Source organism: Oryctolagus cuniculus, chromosome 13 (assembly GCF_964237555.1).
Source record: "Oryctolagus cuniculus chromosome 13, mOryCun1.1, whole genome shotgun sequence".
Classification (NCBI taxonomy): Eukaryota; Metazoa; Chordata; class Mammalia; order Lagomorpha; family Leporidae; genus Oryctolagus; species Oryctolagus cuniculus.
In genome coordinates this window covers 37,024,054-37,042,453 of record NC_091444.1, presented here as the reverse complement: position 1 = coordinate 37,042,453, position 18,400 = coordinate 37,024,054, and the positions used below count along the sequence as shown (strand labels likewise).

Genomic DNA, 18,400 nt, shown 5'->3' with positions numbered 1-18,400 from the left:
AGACTGTACATTTTTAAAAACAAGTTTCCTTACTCTTACTGTCACACACACCATTTTTTCTGTTATGGACCCTTAAAGCAAAAATGGTAAAAAAAACAAGAGAACATCGAGTAAACCTTTCACTATTAATATAAACCCACACTCAGAAAATCATTTTCCAGTGGGCAATGAAGGTATAAGAAAGCACACAGACGCTGTACAGGTGGGATCAGTGACTTCATTGCCTTAAAAGGGAGGAATGACTTGTGAGTTTGCAGGTGACTGAGGCTGAGCAATAGGGCGTGGGCTTCCACGCTGTCAACTGCAGTTGTGGGAGCCCAGGTTTACATGTTTCCTAAATGGTACAAGTCTTCATGACAATCCAATGAATCAACAGACACTTGGAATATATTAATAAACAAATTTTTATGAACTATTACTACAAAGAACTTGAGCAAGAGGGGAAAATAAAAGTTTGGTGATCTTTTAGTAAACATTTTTAGCGTAACAGTCTTTATGACCATATTTTTTTTAAAAAAATCAAACTTACAAACACCATTGCTCTGTATTTAACTGGTGTACACTAAAAATAGGATGATGGAAATACACGTTCTTAAAGCATTTCCACAGGAAATGTTCATATTTTTCATGACATTCTAAATCATTTAGCAATTACATATACTACATTAACTAAAACACAGGTACTGTTTATTGCACATTTCAAAGTTGTAAGGATGTTCTAGCTTAAGAAGTGAATATTTTTAGGGGAGAAAATGGTATTTTTTAATTGTTTGGCTCAAAAATGCATACTGCCAAGTCAGCATAGTTCTATAAACAAACCTTTTAAAACAAACTTTTGGATTCTGAAGCCAATGAAATCCTTACTGTAACGAAGAGTGCACAGTCTGCTTCTCTCTGACTGAATGTCAGAGGTCAGTTACGGGCTCTGTTGTAAAGCCTGTGAACAGTCCTGGCTGCTGCTCTGAGAAGCAGGTGGAGGCTCCTCTCTGGAGCCCGAAGGCAGGAAGTCTCTTGCAGCAGGTGATGGCGCATAATCCTGGGGTGGAGGTGGGGGTGGTAACCGAGTACCAGGAATGAAGTACTCTCTTGGACCAAGAGGGCCTGGAGGTCTAAACGGTGTGTGTCCTGGTACAAATTCCCGAGGATCAAAAAGCAGGTCCTGCTTTCCAGGAGGAACGCCTGGTGCATATTCTCTTAAGCCTACTGGTGGACGCATACCAGGACCTGGAAAATAAACAGTTGGTCACACAAACATCTAGGAACACATCTAAATTAAGATGGTTCCAGATACGAATATATTAATGCATTAGTAGTTTAGAATTAGTTTCTCACAGCCTTAGAAAATCTAGTGATGGCATTCCAACTTTACAGATGAGGCAAACTGAGTCTCAGCAAGTTTGGACCACATGCCTATGGCCGGCCGGCCATGATACAACATAGGCTAGGAAAGATTTAAACATGGCTCCACCTAGCTCCAGATTCGGAATTTTTTGTCAATACAGTTTTGCCCTCTTTATTGCACAAAGAGCTCTGTTTGTGCTTGGAAGTACTGTATATCATGCCAAGAAAACAGGGTGTGAAATAAGCATTTAACTGCAATGAATTTTCATAAAGCAACTCCACATCTATTAATTATCAGTTTAAAACTCATATAGTAGGTTAGCATGAACCTAATACATTGCATCAAAATTCAGGTGCTCTGCTGGAGGAAGCATTTGCTCTTATCTTCTTTTATATCTGGTGATCAACTACCAATGGATGACTGCAAGGTTTTTGTTTGTTGAAATGAAGTTACAGGATGGGTCTTAATCAGCCTGGTACATAGCCAAAGATACTCAATGAACAGCTGTAGAAGTAATATTTCTGGCTGTCTATAAAATTGCCCCTTCTCTGTCTAGGAGACAGCTGCTGTCCATCTGAGTACAGGGAGATTATGCAGCACCTAATGGTTTCTGAGAAACTCAAAGAAAAGCTAAAATGTACTCAGCTTCCTCCTTGCATTGCGAAGCCCTGCGGTACCAACTATGTCAGCAAGCACTACAGAGAAAGAAAAGATGCCTATACTTTACAAGTCAGTTACTGCTGTCTAGATCATCATACCAAACGGAGGCAGTGGTCGAGGCCCGAAATGTCTGCCGAGCTGAGGAGGTGGTCCGTATCGAACGGGTGGTGGCAGAGGGCCTATGAAGGGCACCCCTGGGAAAGGAGGAGGCCCTTTTGGAGCCATATTAACCTGCAGAAAAAAAGCAAAGTTTTGAAATACTTGCATTTGACAGACAAAAGAACCAGCACCAGTAAAAGCTAAAAATTCAAAGAAGCCAATGTCAGGCACCTGTCCAAAAAGCAAAATCTGTGCACCACCACCAGCTCCACTCCTCCCATTTGTTTCCACTGGCAGCTTAGAGAGGTTCAAAGAGGACACAGAAATGACAGTTCCACTGAAATTTGCAACAAAAATGGAAGGAGAAGAGGACTGTCAAGTTATTAATGCAGGTGATTCCTAATTTTTAAAAAAGCCATACCATATACCCTGTCATCTATTTCTAATCCATCCTTTCATCACAATAGCTCATTAGTTCCATATTGAGTGTGCAGAGAACGAAAAAACACAAAAAAACTCATTCTCTCCACATGTAATAACAGCTACTAGTCAGTACATTCAATTGGCCTTTCATACATTGTCAGGTCACTGATAATCTCATAGTTTTCTTCCAAACAGAAGGGAACAGGGGCACAGAGAAAGTCACACAGCATGTAAGAGGCCAAACTATAATAGTTAATACCAGGCTGGACTCTAAACCTCTGTTCCTCTCTCACAAGGATTCTCTACTCTTTGAACTCTTCTATTTCAGTGGGATCTTGGGTCTTACACAGCTGCCACTGGATATAAAGATCTAAGAGAAATATATTACTGGTGGCCGGCGCCGCGGCTCACTAGGCTAATCCTCCGCCTTGCAGTGCCGGCACACCGGGTTCTAGTCCCGGTTGGGGCGCCAGATTCTGTCCCAGTTGCCCCTCTTCCAGGCCAGCTCTCTGCTGTGGCCAGGGAAGTGCAGTGGAGGATGACCCAAGTACTTGGGCCCTGCACCCCATGGGAGACCAGGAGAAGCACCTGGCTTCTGGCTTTGGATCAGCGCAGTGTGCTGGCCGCAGCACCAATGGTAAAGGAAGACCTTTCTCTCTCTCTCTCACTGTCCACTCTGCCTGTCCAAAAAACAAACAAACAAAAAACCACAAATATATTACTGAAGTCCTGCACTGGAAGTATTTTCCAACAGAAACAATATCTAAAGCAGGCATAGCTCTTAATATTTACCCACATTCACTAGTAATCCTATGTATTATGATACTGACTAATCACTGCCTACGGGAAAGTGGATTACAAACTCAAATTTACTTTGATTTCAATGTGTTGAGGTAAGATTAGAGAGGACCTACTGCTTTAACAGCTATAAAAGTTACAAGAGAAAACACTTAGGTGAACATAATTTAGGGCTATTCCTAGCAACTAGCTCAGTAGGTAATTTATAGATGTTCATTGTTTCAGTGAAACTATTTCAAATTCTTCAGTTATTTATATGTAACTTCAGATAAATAGGGCTTGCCTAGAAAATAAATGAAAGCATTCTTATATACCATATTTTCAAACAAAGATGATAATGATTAGTTATACAATTTGCTTAACAACATTCAGCACCAAAACATACAATATAAAGTTGGAATGATGCCTTTTCACATCTTTTATGTTAAAAAGTATGGCAGATGCTCTAAACAGATTAATAGTCTAACCACAACTGCAAAGAGGAGAAAAAAAACCAACCAACCAATCATGAGCCCATAGTTCAGTAACACTCCCAAGTCAAGGAGAAGAGTAAGATGAACATTGCCATGCAATTTAGAGCAAACAAGGTTAGTGTCATACTCCTTGTATCCTTTCCAGAAATACACAAAATAAAAGCCCAGGAGCACCTCTAAGTACTTACTGCTACTGGATGCTCAGAGGTAATGCTGGGAACTGACGGGCCTCCAGGCTCCTGGGGAACAGTTTGCTTTTTAAAAAAATAAATGAGGTAATACAGATAGAACAGAGAAACAGGAGGTAAGGCAAAGAAAGTGTGATAAGGAACGCTAAAGATTTCTGGAATTCCTAAACTGTAATTCCAATTGACTGCAGAATTTACCTTGCCCTCGTCCATCCCTTTGGTAGGGGAAGAACCTCTTGAGCTGCTGTTCAACATGGGTGCTGAACCAGATCCTGGATCTATTAAAGGAAAAGAACTGACTGAGACTTGCGTACTCTGTTAGGGAACTAAAAATCCTACCCCACTTGCTCCAGTGTTAAATCCTAAAGCCACTCAGGTCCCTTACCAGAGGCAGGAGGTTTCCCAGATATCTCCGATGGCCATCGAGAACGAGGGAGAGGCCCGTCCATTGACCCTTGAGAAAGAAACAACAGCCCTTGCATGCATTTTTCCTAAGAAATAACCAACTTTGGGCAAACTCTAACTAATCACTTATAATTTCCACAAAGATTTAAGTGAATTAAAATAACTGCCCTAGACTGAAAGAACAGCAATAAACCCTGCATGTTAATAGCACTGGTCCTGGATTTCCAGTTAAGATTCAAAATAGGGTCAAGCAATGTGGACAAGCTGCCACCAGCAACACTGGCATCCTGTATGAACACTAGGTTGAATCCCTGCTGCTCCACTTCCTTTCAAGCTCCCTGCTAATGCACCTGGGAAAGAGAAGACGTCCCAAGTACTTGAGCCCCTGCAATCCACAGAGGAAACCTGGATGAGTTCTAGGCTCCTGGCTTCAGTCTGGCCCAGTCCCAGCCACTGTGGCCATTTGGGGAGTAAAGGAGCAGACAAAGATCTCTCCTTCTCTCCCTCTCTGTAACTCTTTTGAATAAGTAAATCTTAAAAAAAAAAAAAAAAAAAAAAGGATTCGGCCGGCGCCGCAGCTCAATAGGCTAATCCTCCACCTGTGGCGCCAGCACACCAGGTTCTAGACCTGGTCGGGGCGCCAGATTCTGTCCTGGTTGCTCCTCTTCCAGGCCAGCTCTCTGCTGTGGCCCGGGAGTGCAGTGGAGGATGGCCCAAGTGCTTGGGCCCTGCACCCCATGGGAGACCAGGACCTGGCTCCTGGCTTCAGATCAGTGCGGTGCGCCGGCTGGAGTGGCCATTGTCGGGGTGAACCAACAGAAAAAGGAAGATCTTTCTCTCTGTCTCTCTCACTGTCCACTCTGCCTGTCAAAAAGTAAAAAAAAAAAAAAAAAAAAGGTTCAAAATAGACTTAAAGTATTTCATAGTATATGAGCAATGTAAGTATGTATGCTGCATGAACTAAAGTTCTAAAGCTACTTTTACAATATTTGCAAGAGGAATCCTATCAAAATGTATTTAAAGATAAAGGCTTATATTTCACAGTAAAAAATTAAGATCAAGAAATAATACCAGGAAAGAGTGCTCCAGGAAAATAAAAAATATTTTCTGTTCTAAAGCAGATCTTGCAGTTAACTATGCACCATGACATTAAGACATTTTCCTCTCTATACTGATCAGACTCAAATTCTAGAATGTTTACAACTAGAATTCCTAAATAAATATTAAATTTGAATTTACATTGGAATGCTCAAGAGCACATGAATACTCACCAAATTCACTTCTAGGCGCGTCTCTTCGATGGAGAGTAGCAGAGAGAGGCCTCCCGGGCGGCTCCGCGGTCAGCGGCGGGGAGTATTCGCCACCGCTCACAGGGGATGTGCCGAAGGAGCCATTCTGGCTCAGGGGACCTGAAGATGACAATGCCTTTTAAAGACAGCTGCTGCTGCTGCTTTTTTTTAAAATTAGTTCTTGGGATTACTCTAGGGCATAAAAAGTAGTGATTTACACACAAATTCTGCATCAAAAAATAGACTGCTGCCCTTTACAAAGTGTTCCCTACCTCTCCGTGGAGGGTTCTGTGTATTTGGTCTCCCTGGCATGGGCTTTACAATCACAGGTTCTTCTTGTAGCATTGCCATCTTCTGGGTTATTTCCAGTAATCTTCAATACAGGCAAAGAACAGACAAATATGAAATATCAACCAATTCCCTGTTGCAGTCTTTAAAAAAAACTCTAACATTCTCTGAAAATACAGATATCAAAATCACATACTTGTGTCTCAAATTGGCAGCTTCCCTTTTCTCTTCAGCTATAGCTCTCTCTGCAGCACGAGCTTTGAGCTATTTAGAAGAAGTATGCAAATTAAGTTGTGGCAGATTGTGCAAAGTAGAGGAAAGAAAGAAAAAAATCTTACCCAATTATCATGAGCTTTCTTCTCATGAGTAGCAATCTGAAAAAGATAACACATGAAATCTGAACACATGTTCAGAGATTTATTATACTAGTCATTGAAGTAGTCTGTATTAGGTATCAGAGTTCTGCAACTGTAGGAATTATAATTATTACCTGGTTCTTAAATGAGCGCTCCGTTTTCTGAAGTTCTTCCTCCATTTCCTCAATTCTCCGCCTAAGAATTACACTCAGTTAAAAGTATAACTGAATCAAATTAGAAACAATCTATGTTCCCTTTCTCTAGCAAGTATACTTTTAATGGCTATAGATTCTGAGTTGATATATCCTAACTCCCTTAATTTTTCCTCAATATGTCTTCAAATAATCCAACTAGGAGTATCTTCCTCCAAAAAGCTTTTTTTCAATTATATTCATAGAAAATTTCCCAGAGTTATGATTACTGGGCATATCAAATAGCATAATCACTTTAATGGTTTTTGAAACACCACAGAGTAAACTGCTTTCTTAAAGAATACTCCAATGTACAAAACACCCAGAATTATCTGCACCAAGTTCTCCTGTGGTCTTGCTAGCTACAAGCTTAAGTAAGTAAATATTTAAGTTTTTATTTAACTTAAAACTTACTTTTTTTCTTATAGATGAATGTATTCATGCTTCTGTGCTGTTTTCTTCTATGTAACGTAAACACGCAGACACCAACCACTGACACTTTCAGAAACTCAACTCACCTGTAAGTTTTTACTTCTTCTGCAGCCAAAACTGCCTTTTCATCTGCAGCTGACAGCCGCTGCTCTCTTTCTTCCCGCTCATACTCTTCTTGACTCAGCTTCCTAAGACAGAACCAGTTGTCAAGTCAAAGTTTCTCTTTCTGCCAAGCAGCCGGAATGCTCTGTTCAAATGTAATTCTCCATCCTTCTCTAAAATACATATAAAATCCTATAGGAGGCGATTCAAACCTCATGCAGGGATAAAAACCAAACTCTGGCCTCTGGGCAAAAACATTTTCATTTTCTAATCTCTCTTCATAATTCTTTACTCACTGGTAATTAAGACAAGTTTAAAAAACACTAGGTGCTCCATGGGAAAGCCTCTTGTGCTCACTTGCATCAATGTGGAAAGCCAGGACTGGTCTAATAACACAATTAAGTGTTTCAGGACAAAAGAGAGGATTATTTATTTCCCTTATTTCTGCTTTACCTGCTACACCACAGTGCTGGCCCCCCCCTAAGAAAGGAGTTGAAGCTCAGAGAGGTAAATCTATTCCACTGTATCAGACATTTTAAATTTTTTTTAAATTTTATTTATTTGAAAGGCAGAGAGATAGCAATCTTCCTTCCATTGGCTCAGTCCCCAAATATCAGCAGCACCTAGGGATGGCAGAAGTCCAGGCCTGGGAACTCAATCCAAGTCTCCCACAAGGGTGGCCTGGTCCCAACTATTTAAGCCACTTCCTGATGCCTTCCAGGGTACACATTCATGAGTAGGAAGCTGGAACTGAAGCAGAGTTAGGACTTGAATCCAGGCACCCTAATATGGGATGCAAGCATTCCACGACACTATTAACTGCTGTGCCACGCTTGCCCCTGTATCAGACTTCTTAATAAGTCTAGGATATATGCCATGGTCCTTAAGGTTTTTAGATAGATAGGCAAACAGAAAGGAGAAAAAAAACACAGAACAGGCCATGAAACAGAAAGCAACCATCAATCTGAACTTAAATAACATATTCAAGACCTATATATAAAAACAAAAATTAGTACTCACACAGTTTCTAACTCCACAGGAGATTTTAAGGGAGACAGATGTGTGAGTAAGCAGGAGACTGCCAGGCGGAAATAATGTAAAAGACATTTTCACTGCAAAGACGACAGTGTACGTAAAGACAAAGAGGCTCGAGGGCATGCAGGGACCGGTGAATGTGGCCACAGTTGCGCCAGCGGCAGAAGGAGCTGCAAGCTGGTGCAGCTGTAGAGGCCACGCAGGACCAGTGGGAAGCACCCCCCACTGCACGGAGTCTAGAACTGATCTCGAAGGAACGAGAACTCCTTCACAGACTTTACACCACCAAGACATGGAGACTGCACACACCAACAGCTGTACAGAGTTTGAACTTAGGGGACTGACAGAAAAGATGAGCATTCAGATATTTTGTGGAGAAAAATCTTAAAATGAACTATAAAAATGTATCTTTCAAGAGCTATCTAGCTCTAAATTTGAAATGTAGATGTCACAGGATTAACATCTAAATATGCATACCAAGCAAGTATTTCCATATTCAAAACTCCTTTTATCCTTACCACAATTACACCATGGTTAGTCTGAATACCTGACTATACACAGTCCAAAATTTATGATATCTTCACTAACTAAATATTCCTTTTGAAATTTTTATGTAACTGAAAAAGAGGTAATACAAACCATTCAGGATTTTTAAAGGCTATATTAAGAGCTAATGGGGCAGGCACTGTGGCATGGCAGGTAAAGCTGCCACTTGCCGTGCCGGCATCCGATATGGGCGCCAGTTCGAGTTCTGGCTGCTCCACTTCTGATCCAGCTCCCTGCTGATGGCCTGACAAAGCAGTAAGGATGGCCCAAGTGTTTGGGCCCCTGCACCAGGAAGAAGCTCCTAGCTCCTGGCTTTGGATTGGCCCAGCTCCAGCCATTGTGGCCATTTGGGGAGTAAGCCAGTGGATGGAAAACCTCTCTCTCTCTGCAACTCTGCCTTTCAAGTAAATCAGTAAATCTTAAAATAATAATATAAAAAAGCTGACAGAACAAATGCAACAAATCAGAATTACATAACTGACCACAAAAAAGAAAGTGAATTAAGTGGTGGAATCACAGAAAGGGTACAGATCATCAAAAAAGTAGCACTTTGTCGGGCCAGTGCTGTAGCACAGAGGTAAAGCCGTGACCTGCAGTGCCGGCATCCATTATGGGCTCCGGTTCGAGTTCTGGCTGCTCCACTTCTGATCCAGCTCTCTGCTATGGCCTGGGAAAGCAGAAGAAGATGGCCCTAGTCCTTGGGCCCTTGCACTCGCATAGGAGTCCAGGAAGAAGCTCCTGGCTCCTGGCTTCGGATCAGTGCAGTTCTGGCCACTGTGGGCAACTGGAGAGTGAACCAGTGGATGGAAGACTTCTTTCTCTCTCTCTCCTTTGTCTCTCTGTGTAACTCTGACTTTCAAATAAATAAATAAATCTTTTAAGAAAAAGGGAAGCACTTCTGCAGCAGTACTGCTAGTGCTAATAGACCGCTCCCCTTCATAGGAATTAAGGGCAACAATTTCTGCAGGCTGGTTAAAGTTATGGAATTAACAAAACCGAAGGAAGAAGGACCGCTACTAATTACAGATGAACACACTGTAGATAACCTTAGAGATCAAATGTACACATGTATTCCTGATGGCAGTAACACTGTTAATGATGAACAATGGGAACGTACTTCTGCAGAGCCATCTCCTTCTGCTGATAGAGTTCATTCAGAATCTCCACTTTCTGCCTCAGCGTTCTGCACTCATCTTCCAGCCCAGCTTTGGCAGATTGCAGGGCACTGCGGTCATCTTCTAGCTTCCTTATTTGTTCTGTAAAGGGTAACACTGTTATCTGTGTGTGCCCGAGGACTTGGTCACAGGGGCAGTGCTTTAGAGGAGTGGGAAGCATGAAAGCAAGAAACTCTCCGCATCTTTTCAACGTAATTTTACATCATTCCAGCATATGGCAATTTCTTCTCAAAAAGCAACCTACCTTCCAGGTTACATTTAGTGGACATCGAGGCTCTTAGCTTAAATTGTAAAAGTTTTAAATCTTCTTCAACTACTGATATTGCAGTTTGTGTCTAAAAATTGCAGAAGAAAGATGTACTCTTAAAAGTGAGGCACAGGAAGAATTCATGGGTATTTATGAGACTGTATAAAAGGACTATACCCGAGAGACGTCCATCATCTGCTTAATTTGATTCTTCATCTTCTCATTCTGGTCACCTAAAAAACAAAAAACTTGAATTGACTCTTCTTCCTTGCTTTTAATTCTGAATTTTCCTGACTTCCCCAAAGTTACATAATTACCATGTTCCAACATTGAAAGAAACAAGAAATTAACCAACAAAACAAATTGACTTTTAAGAGAATTAAAAGCTTAGATTGAAAAAGTGAATCTTTAGTATGTACAGTAAAAATGTTATCTATGCTATTCTTGAGCAAGAAGAAATATGTGAGATAAAGTCCCTTCTCTCTCAGACCTGTGTCCACCAGGGCAAGTGTCTTATTCAGAAAGACCCACTACTCCTCTTCTTTCATTGAAATGCTACCAGGTATGGTTTAAAACAGCCAGTATGCAAGTAACATCCAACTCAGAAGACAGCATCCAGAAACATTTTCCTCATCAGTAAACATTACTTAATCTCTAGTCCTATTGCCCTCTAGCCTCTGCATGACATTAATTTATGGCTCTGACCACCTTAATACTCTTAAAACAGGTTGCAGGCCTCAAAACCCAAGAGCTAAAGATGATGTATATTAAAATCAAATGTCATTTCCATAAAGCTGAGAAACAACTTTCCCCTACTGTATAGTGTTTCAATATTTAGAGGTGTTACAAACAACTAATGCAGCTCCAGTATACATACCTTATTCTCAATGGGATGTAAAAACAAAATCAGTGTTCTTTGTCTGTTTATTGCTACTTAACACCCCATCAGCCTACTTCTGCTCAATGCAAACAAATATATGTACAAAGTCAGTGACAAACATCTACAACTTTAAAGCTTATGAAGAAATTCAGGGGCCAGTGTTGTGGCGCAGCAGGTTAAACTGCCACCAGCAATACCAACATCCCACATCAGAGTGCCAGTTTGAGTCCCAGCAGCTCCACTTCTGATCTAGCTCCCTGCTAGTGTGCCTAGGAAAGCAGCAAAAGATGGTCCAACTGCTTGGGCTGCCATCCACATGGGAGACCCAGAGTTCCAGGGTCCTGGCTTCAGCCTAGGCCACTGCAGCCATTTGGGGAGTGAACCAGCAGATGGACGATCTCTCTCTGTCTCTACCTCTCTCTCTGTCACTCTGCCTTATAAATAAATATATACTTTTTATAAAAGAAAAAGAAGAAATGCAGTCAGCTGAAAAGCAGCACCAGTGTATGTAATTAAAGAGAGAAAAGCAAAAAGAAACCCCACCTCCCCAAGATGATCTTACCTCCCAGTTTTCCATTGGCTAACTCATCTGACTCACTTCCTCCTTTACCCTGACCGTCAGATTCAGATTCACACTCTAACCGATTCAACTGTGTAATGCAATTAGTCAATGCCTAAAAGAGAAGCAAAAGGGAGGGTGTAAGAGCCTCTCAATTATAATTTGGCAGATTTCCTGAGAATTCTTAAGTATTAACCATATATCATGAGAATGAACTTACATTAATATTATCATCTTTGTGAGTAAGAGCTACTTCCAAATCTTTCTGAGACTTCTCAAATGATTTGATTTGCTCACTGAGCTCAGCATGGGATTTACTCCAATCTTCAATTTCCTGCTGCAACTGAAAAATCAAAGCACATGAATTCCTACAGATTAGGGCTTTTTGCACTGGAGACACTACGACCACGTGAATGTGACAGGAAGTAGAAAGCTACATCCCTTGGCCTGTCACTTTAGGCTAAGGGTAAGGGGAGGGTGGCTCCAACCTTCTGAGCAGTAGCAAGAACATCAGAGCCATCAAGTAAGTTGACCCCTATTATTGCATAATTCAGAGAACTGCAGCCAGTTCAAATACTTCCAACAGGAAAGGACAACACATCTCACTGTCTCTAAGTCCAGACTCCTGATCAGTAACTGTTCAAGGAGGGCTAGGAAATACCTAGTGCTTTTTGTCTAGGAAGTCAATCCAGTAGACCCTTTGAAGCTACTCAAGTTAATAACTGGTTGGTGTTTGACAAGATAAAGACTAAACATTCTCATGGCTGCAATAAATTGTGCAGAAGAAAAGAAAATCCAGAACAGATGGCGAACATATACATGCACTCAATTTAGGAAGCATAAACTACACATCCAAGAATAAGGTCCTGCATGAATATTTCATTACCTTAAAAATAGATCCAGGAAAAGATATTTACAAGACAGTGATATTCAGTTCTCTGGTTTATATTGTCTATGACATGATCTTTTTCTTACCTGTTCTTTTTTCTTTTTAAGCCTAGCATTTTCTTCTTGAACCCGATGGCATTCAGACTTCACTTTCTCTTCACTAAGTTTAGCTTCATTAAGGGCAATTTGAACCTAATGCAAAATAGTACTATTAGTACTTGATTCCAAAGGGGGAAAAACTGTTACACTTTCCCAAACATCATGTAGTTTTTGTTTACTGTATATGTTAGCACACAACTAATTTCTGCTCCTCAACAAAACTAAGATATAGTATTAACATCTTTACCTCTGAAAATTCTGAGGCATTCACTGAAATAACATCCTTTAACGTCTCTATAGATTTCTTGTTTTTCAATATCTGCCATGTGGAAATAGAACACAAAACATGCATTAGTATTTTAGTCAAAATGCTGGGATATTTGCTAAAATGAAGAGCCGTTAACAAAACATATCCTGAGCCACTGGCTACATTTCTGGAAAAATCAGGAGATCTGGTTTTGACTTGGGAAGAAAATCAAGATTAAAAAGTTGGGGGTGCGGGGGAAGGCGGTGCTGCAGTGAAACAGGTAAAGCCGCCATCTGCAGCGCTGGCATCCCATATTGGTGCCAGTTCTAGTCCTGGTAGCTCCACTTCTGATCCAGCTCTCTGCTATAGCCTGGGAAAGCAGAAGATGGCCCAAGTCCTTGGGCCCCTGCACCCCCGTGGGAAAGCCAGAGGAAGCTCCTGGCTCCTGGCTTCAGATGGGTGCAGCTCCAGCCACTGCGGCCAATTGGGGAGTGAACCAGCAGATCGAAGACCTCTCTCTCTGCCTCTCCTTCTCTCTCTGTGTAACTCTGACTTTCAAATAAATAAAAATAAATCTTTTTAAAAAAAGATGAGGAAAAATAATTGAAGGCATCAATATTTCATGGCAACCATCAACTTTTCCAGGTTATGAAATAATGTAATATGGGATGACCAGACAAAAAAGTAAATGCAAAGAAAATAAAATAAAACTTTCAAGTAAACAAGTTGAAATTAATGTTTTTTTCCTAGGGGTACAGAAAAAATAATCCCAAGGTCACTTTAAAAATTCTTTTGCCTAGGGGCTGGCACTGTGGTGTAGCAAGGTAAGCTGCTACCTGCAACACCGGCATCCCAATATGGGTGCTATTCCAGTCCCAGCTGCTCCACTTCCAATCCAGCTCCCTGCTAATAGCCTGGGAAAAACGGCGGAAGATGGCCCAAGTACTTGAGTCTTTGCCGCCCATGTAGGAGACCTGGATGAAGCTCCTGGCTCCCGGCTTTGGCTTGGTCCCACACCAGCCGTTCTGGCCATTTGGGGTGTGAACAAGAGGAGGTTTCTTTCTTTCTCTCTCTCTCTCTCTCTCCCTCTCCCTCTCACTGTAATTCTGCCTTTCAAATAAAATAAATCTTTTTTAGAAATTATCTTGGCTAAATTAAACATGCTAGAATTTGAGAATACACAAATCTCACATATAGAAGACTCCGAAATAATTTATCAAGACACTAGAGGGAGAACCTAGCACTTCATTGTTTAGCTGAGGGCTAGGAATAAGCACTTCCTTGTGGAGAGTGGAGGAAGGAAACAATTGAAAAGGAATCATTTTACAGCAGAAAAGCCTGCCAGATCCTACCTCAGCTGGGTAATCAAGCTTAACTGTGGATGGGGTATCCAGGATGGAAAAGTTCAACTCACATAATATACAAAATAGTTCAAAAGGCAAATCATAGTAACACTTAGCAGCAGAACTCTTACCAAGTCCTGATTCATGACATTCTGTTCTCTCTCAGATTCTAACATAACACGAAGATTTTTAGCAGTGTCATCCAGAATTTGATTACTTTCTTCAAGACGCTTGATTTTATCCTACCAAAAAAAATTAAGCTTAGTAATAATTACTCACTGCATTTACTTTTGATTTTAGATTACAATCCCCAAAAAAGAGTAAGTTTTTACCTTAAATTTAATTGCTTCATCCGAAAGAATCATATTTTGTTTCTTGGTTTCTTGAACGTGTTTCTTTGATTCTTTGATCTACATAAAACATTGAGAATTCAGAAACATACATTATAGTGCTATCAAAACATTTACAGAGGGGCTGGTGCTGTGGTGCAGCAGGTTAACGCCCTGGCCTGAAGCACCGGCCTCCCATGTGGGTGCCGGTTCTAGTCCTGGCTGCTCCTCTTCCAATCCAGCTCTCTGCTTTGTCCTGGGAAAGCAGTAGAAGATGGCCCAAATCCTTGGGCCCCTGCACCCATGCACCTGTGTGGGAGACCTAGAAGAAGCTCCTGGCTTCAAATTGGCGCAGCTCCAGCCATTGCAGCCAACTGGAGAGTAAACTAGCAGATGGAAGACCTCTCTCTCTCTCTCTCTGCCTCTCCTCTCTCTGTGTAACTCTGACTTTCAAATAAATAAATAAATCTTTTAAAAAAATTTACGGAAGGAGTCACTGCTTTATATATTCAATGACTGCTTAAGATTTGGACAGCTTATAGGAAATAATCAAATAAGAAAATACAATTTTGAGGGGCCGGCACTATGGCACAGTGGGTTAACACCCTGGTCTGAAGTGCTGGCATCCCAAATGGGGGCCAGTTCAATTCCTGGCCCCTCCACTTCCGATCCAGCTCTCCGCTATGGCCAGGGAAAGCAGAAGATGGCCCAAGTGCTTGGGCCCCTGCACCTAAGTGGGAGCCCGGAAGAAGCTCCTGGCTCCTGGCTTCGGATAGGCACAGCTCCGGCCGTTGCGGCCAATTGGAGAGTGAACCAGAAGATGGAAGACCTCTCTCTCTCTCTTTCTCTCTATGCCTCTCTCTGTGTAACTCGAACTTTCAAATAAATAAATCTTTTTTAAAAAATACAATTTTGAAATATTATAAGACAGGTGGAAATATTTCAAGCTGGAACCAAGAGTGGGAAAAATAAAGAATATTTTTACCTTTTTTTCATAATCTGACAATTTTTGTACAAGTTCTGCATTTTCTTTCATGATATTCTTCACTTTCTCAGAAATTTGCTGTTCAGTGACTAAAAAGGGGAAAAATCCTTAAGATTACTATGATCACTAAATGGAGCTGAATTACCCACTATATACACACACACATGTTTTCTGGCACTAGGAGGAAAAGAACTTCCTAGTACAACTATCACGCCCTTAAAAACTAATTTGGGGACGGCTGTGGTGGTGCAGTGTGTTAAGCGGCCACTAGGGATACCCACACATCCCACATTGGAGTGACCAGGATGGAGTCCTGCCTCCACTGCTGATCCAGCTGCCTGCTAATGCACCAGGGAGACAGCAGGTGATGGCCCAAGTACTTGGTTTTCTGCCACCCGCTTGGGAGATGGGGATGAGGTTCCTGGCTCCAGGCTTCAGCCTGGCCTAGCCCCAACTATTACCCTAGGCATCTGGGGAGTGAACCAGCAGATGTAAGATATGTGTGTGTGTCTGCCATTCAGATAAATAAATTTTTTGGAAAAAAAAAATCAGTAGGATGAGTGTGTGGCACATCAGTTTAACTGCCACTATAAAGTCTACATCCTATATCAGAGTGCGAGTTCAAGTCCTGGCTACTCAGCTTCTGATCTTGCTCCCTGCTAATATGCCTGGGAAGCAGCAGATGATGGTTCAAATACTGCAGGACTGCTGCCCATGCAGGAGACCCAGACGGATTTGCTAGCTACTAGCTTCAGCCTGGCACAGACCTGGCTGTTGCAGGATTTGGGGTCTGAATCAGAGGATGGAAGATCTCTCACTCTCCTTCTCTTTCTGTCATTGTCTTTTAAATGAATAAATAAATCTTTAAAAAGAAAGCAATCTATTGTTAATAGCAATAATGGTATAAAAATATTAAAATTTAAGAGAAGTATAACAACCCTTATTTCAATGAGATCCCACTTAAATGTATTTGGAATATACGAAATATAGTAAAATGTTATAGCTGAACATTCCTCCCTTCACAAGGTACGTTTCTTCCTAGAAAATATTTCATTTGCAAAAAGAAACAAAATGCAAGCATATTAATGTACATATTTACTCCTAAAATTATCTATTTAAGCAAATATTTGCTATGCTGATCGAATCATTAGCACAGCAATGTGGTTCACATGTAATAAATATACATCCAAGGCCAATCTGCACCAAGTTAAACTAATCATCGCTGCTCCACTCCTCTTCACCACCATCTACTCTAGTATCCAAGACAACAAGCTACAATAGTAAAATGTTCAGAAGTCAACCTGATATCAGAAGTCACTATACACATCTACTTCTAGCTCACCTAAAACCCAATACAAAGGAGGAACAATACAAGTAACAAAATAAGCCTAAAAATTTACCTTGATATACTCTATTCTTTACCTAGAAGAGAAATAAAATTGATATTAAACATTTTACTAATAGAATTATTCATTGCCTAATACAACAGTCAAAATCATAATCAAATAGAATTTAATAATGGTTTAGTTTAGCATAATAAATCCATGGGATTAAAAACAAGGAAAGGTTAAATAGCATTTCAAGTGTAACTGGTAGTAAGCCTTCATAATTTTTGATAAATAAAAGCATTAAGATGTATGTTATTTTTCAGCTGAGGTGTTTATATATCTATTAAATGAGCACCAGTCTTAAGAAATGAGCACCTGGCCGGCGCTGCGGCTCACTTGGCTAATCCTCCACCTGCGGCACCTGCACCCCAGGTTCTAGTCCTGGTTGGGGTGCCGGATTCCGTCCCAGTTGCTCCTCTTCCAGTCCAGCTCTCTGCCTGGGAAGGCAGTGGAGGATAGCCCAAGTGCTTGGGCCCTGCACCCGCATGGGAGACCAGGAGGAAGCACCTGGCTCCTGACTTCGGATTGGCACAGCGCGCCGGCCGTAGCAGCCATCTGGAACTAACGGAAAGGAAGATCTTTCTCTCTGTCTCTCTCTCTCACTGTCTAACTCTGCCTGTCAAAAAAATAGAATAAAAATTAAAAAAAAGAAATGAGCACCTAACTTTATAAAAGTGGCTAATTTTTTTCATAACAAATATACAAATGTTTTATTTACCCAAAGTTTATCTGACCAATCCAAATAGAAGTCTAGAAACAAAGACTATCAAAAAGACTCTAAAGAAACTATACTAAAGAAGTAATTTTTTTGGCCAGCGCTGCAGCTCACTAGGCTTATCCTCCGCCTGTGGCGCCAGCACCGCGGGTTCTATTCCCAGTTGGGGTGCTGTATTCTGTCCTAAATGCCCCTCTTCCAGTCCAGCTCTCTGCTGTGGCCCGGGAGTGCAGAGGAGGATGGCCCAAGTGCTTGGGCCCTGCACCCGCATGGGAGACCAGGAGAAGCACCTGGCTCCTGGCTTCGGATCAGCACAGCGTGCCGGCCGTAGAGGTCATCTGGGGGGTGAACCAAAGGAAAATGGAAGACCTTTCTCTCTGTCTCTCTGTCTAACTCTGCCTGTCAAAAAAAAAAAAAAAAAAAAAAAAAAGAAAAGAAAAAAAAAAAGATGTAATTTTTATCTAAGATATATCTCTTTAACTTTCCAGAAAAAAAAAAAAAAAACTTAGAAACCCTATGCAAAGTTGGTTATTGGCTGAATTCAGAAGTCACCTAATCAGTTAGATCATCTGACTTCCTCAGACCAGGAAGAACAGTGGTTATAAATCTTCCAAGGAAAGGAAGACTACTTGAGAAAAATACACCAACAAGAGTATTGTCAGCTAACATTTCCTGAAAAGACAAAAAAATAACCATTCCCCAAGGATAGCAATTAATTATAGGATAATAAAACTGAAGCAGTAACTAACTACAAAAAATGTAAGCATGACTTACAAAAAATGTAAGCCTTTGTAACCCAAGATGTATTTCCTCTTTCAAATGTGATAAACAGTGATGAAATACTTAAGACCATGCCAAAAATGATCTATGGTATCAATATTATCAGTATCTAAACTCCACTTATAATAATGCTGTTAC

The 18,400-nt window shown here is 41.0% G+C and overlaps 1 protein-coding gene across 6 annotated transcripts in view; it reads right to left on the bottom strand.

Moving 5' to 3' along the window:
- Nucleotides 1-386: 386 nt before the first annotated feature.
- MIA3 (MIA SH3 domain ER export factor 3) overlaps nt 387-18,400 on the bottom strand; it is a 53,715-nt gene continuing 35,701 nt past the window's right edge. For 3 of the 6 annotated variants that reach the window (XM_008268390.4, XM_070055340.1, XM_017347772.3), the window contains 22 exons: nt 16,780-16,801; nt 15,380-15,468; nt 14,398-14,475; nt 14,197-14,307; nt 12,723-12,794; nt 12,464-12,568; nt 11,709-11,831; nt 11,492-11,603; nt 10,227-10,282; nt 10,047-10,137; nt 9,745-9,883; nt 7,031-7,132; nt 6,456-6,516; nt 6,304-6,339; nt 6,162-6,229; nt 5,950-6,050; nt 5,660-5,797; nt 4,369-4,437; nt 4,182-4,261; nt 3,984-4,049; nt 2,101-2,233; nt 387-1,224 (listed from right to left, as the gene is read on the bottom strand). In XM_008268390.4, the coding sequence (XP_008266612.3) occupies nt 917-1,224; nt 2,101-2,233; nt 3,984-4,049; nt 4,182-4,261; nt 4,369-4,437; nt 5,660-5,797; nt 5,950-6,050; nt 6,162-6,229; nt 6,304-6,339; nt 6,456-6,516; nt 7,031-7,132; nt 9,745-9,883; nt 10,047-10,137; nt 10,227-10,282; nt 11,492-11,603; nt 11,709-11,831; nt 12,464-12,568; nt 12,723-12,794; nt 14,197-14,307; nt 14,398-14,475; nt 15,380-15,468; nt 16,780-16,801 (2,160 nt within the window). In that variant the 3' untranslated portion in view covers nt 387-916. The remainder of the gene's footprint in view (nt 1,225-2,100; nt 2,234-3,983; nt 4,050-4,181; nt 4,262-4,368; nt 4,438-5,659; nt 5,798-5,949; nt 6,051-6,161; nt 6,230-6,303; nt 6,340-6,455; nt 6,517-7,030; nt 7,133-9,744; nt 9,884-10,046; nt 10,138-10,226; nt 10,283-11,491; nt 11,604-11,708; nt 11,832-12,463; nt 12,569-12,722; nt 12,795-14,196; nt 14,308-14,397; nt 14,476-15,379; nt 15,469-16,779; nt 16,802-18,400) is intronic. The other 3 variants (XM_008268392.4, XM_017347773.3, XM_008268391.4) reach the window with 2 other exon arrangements.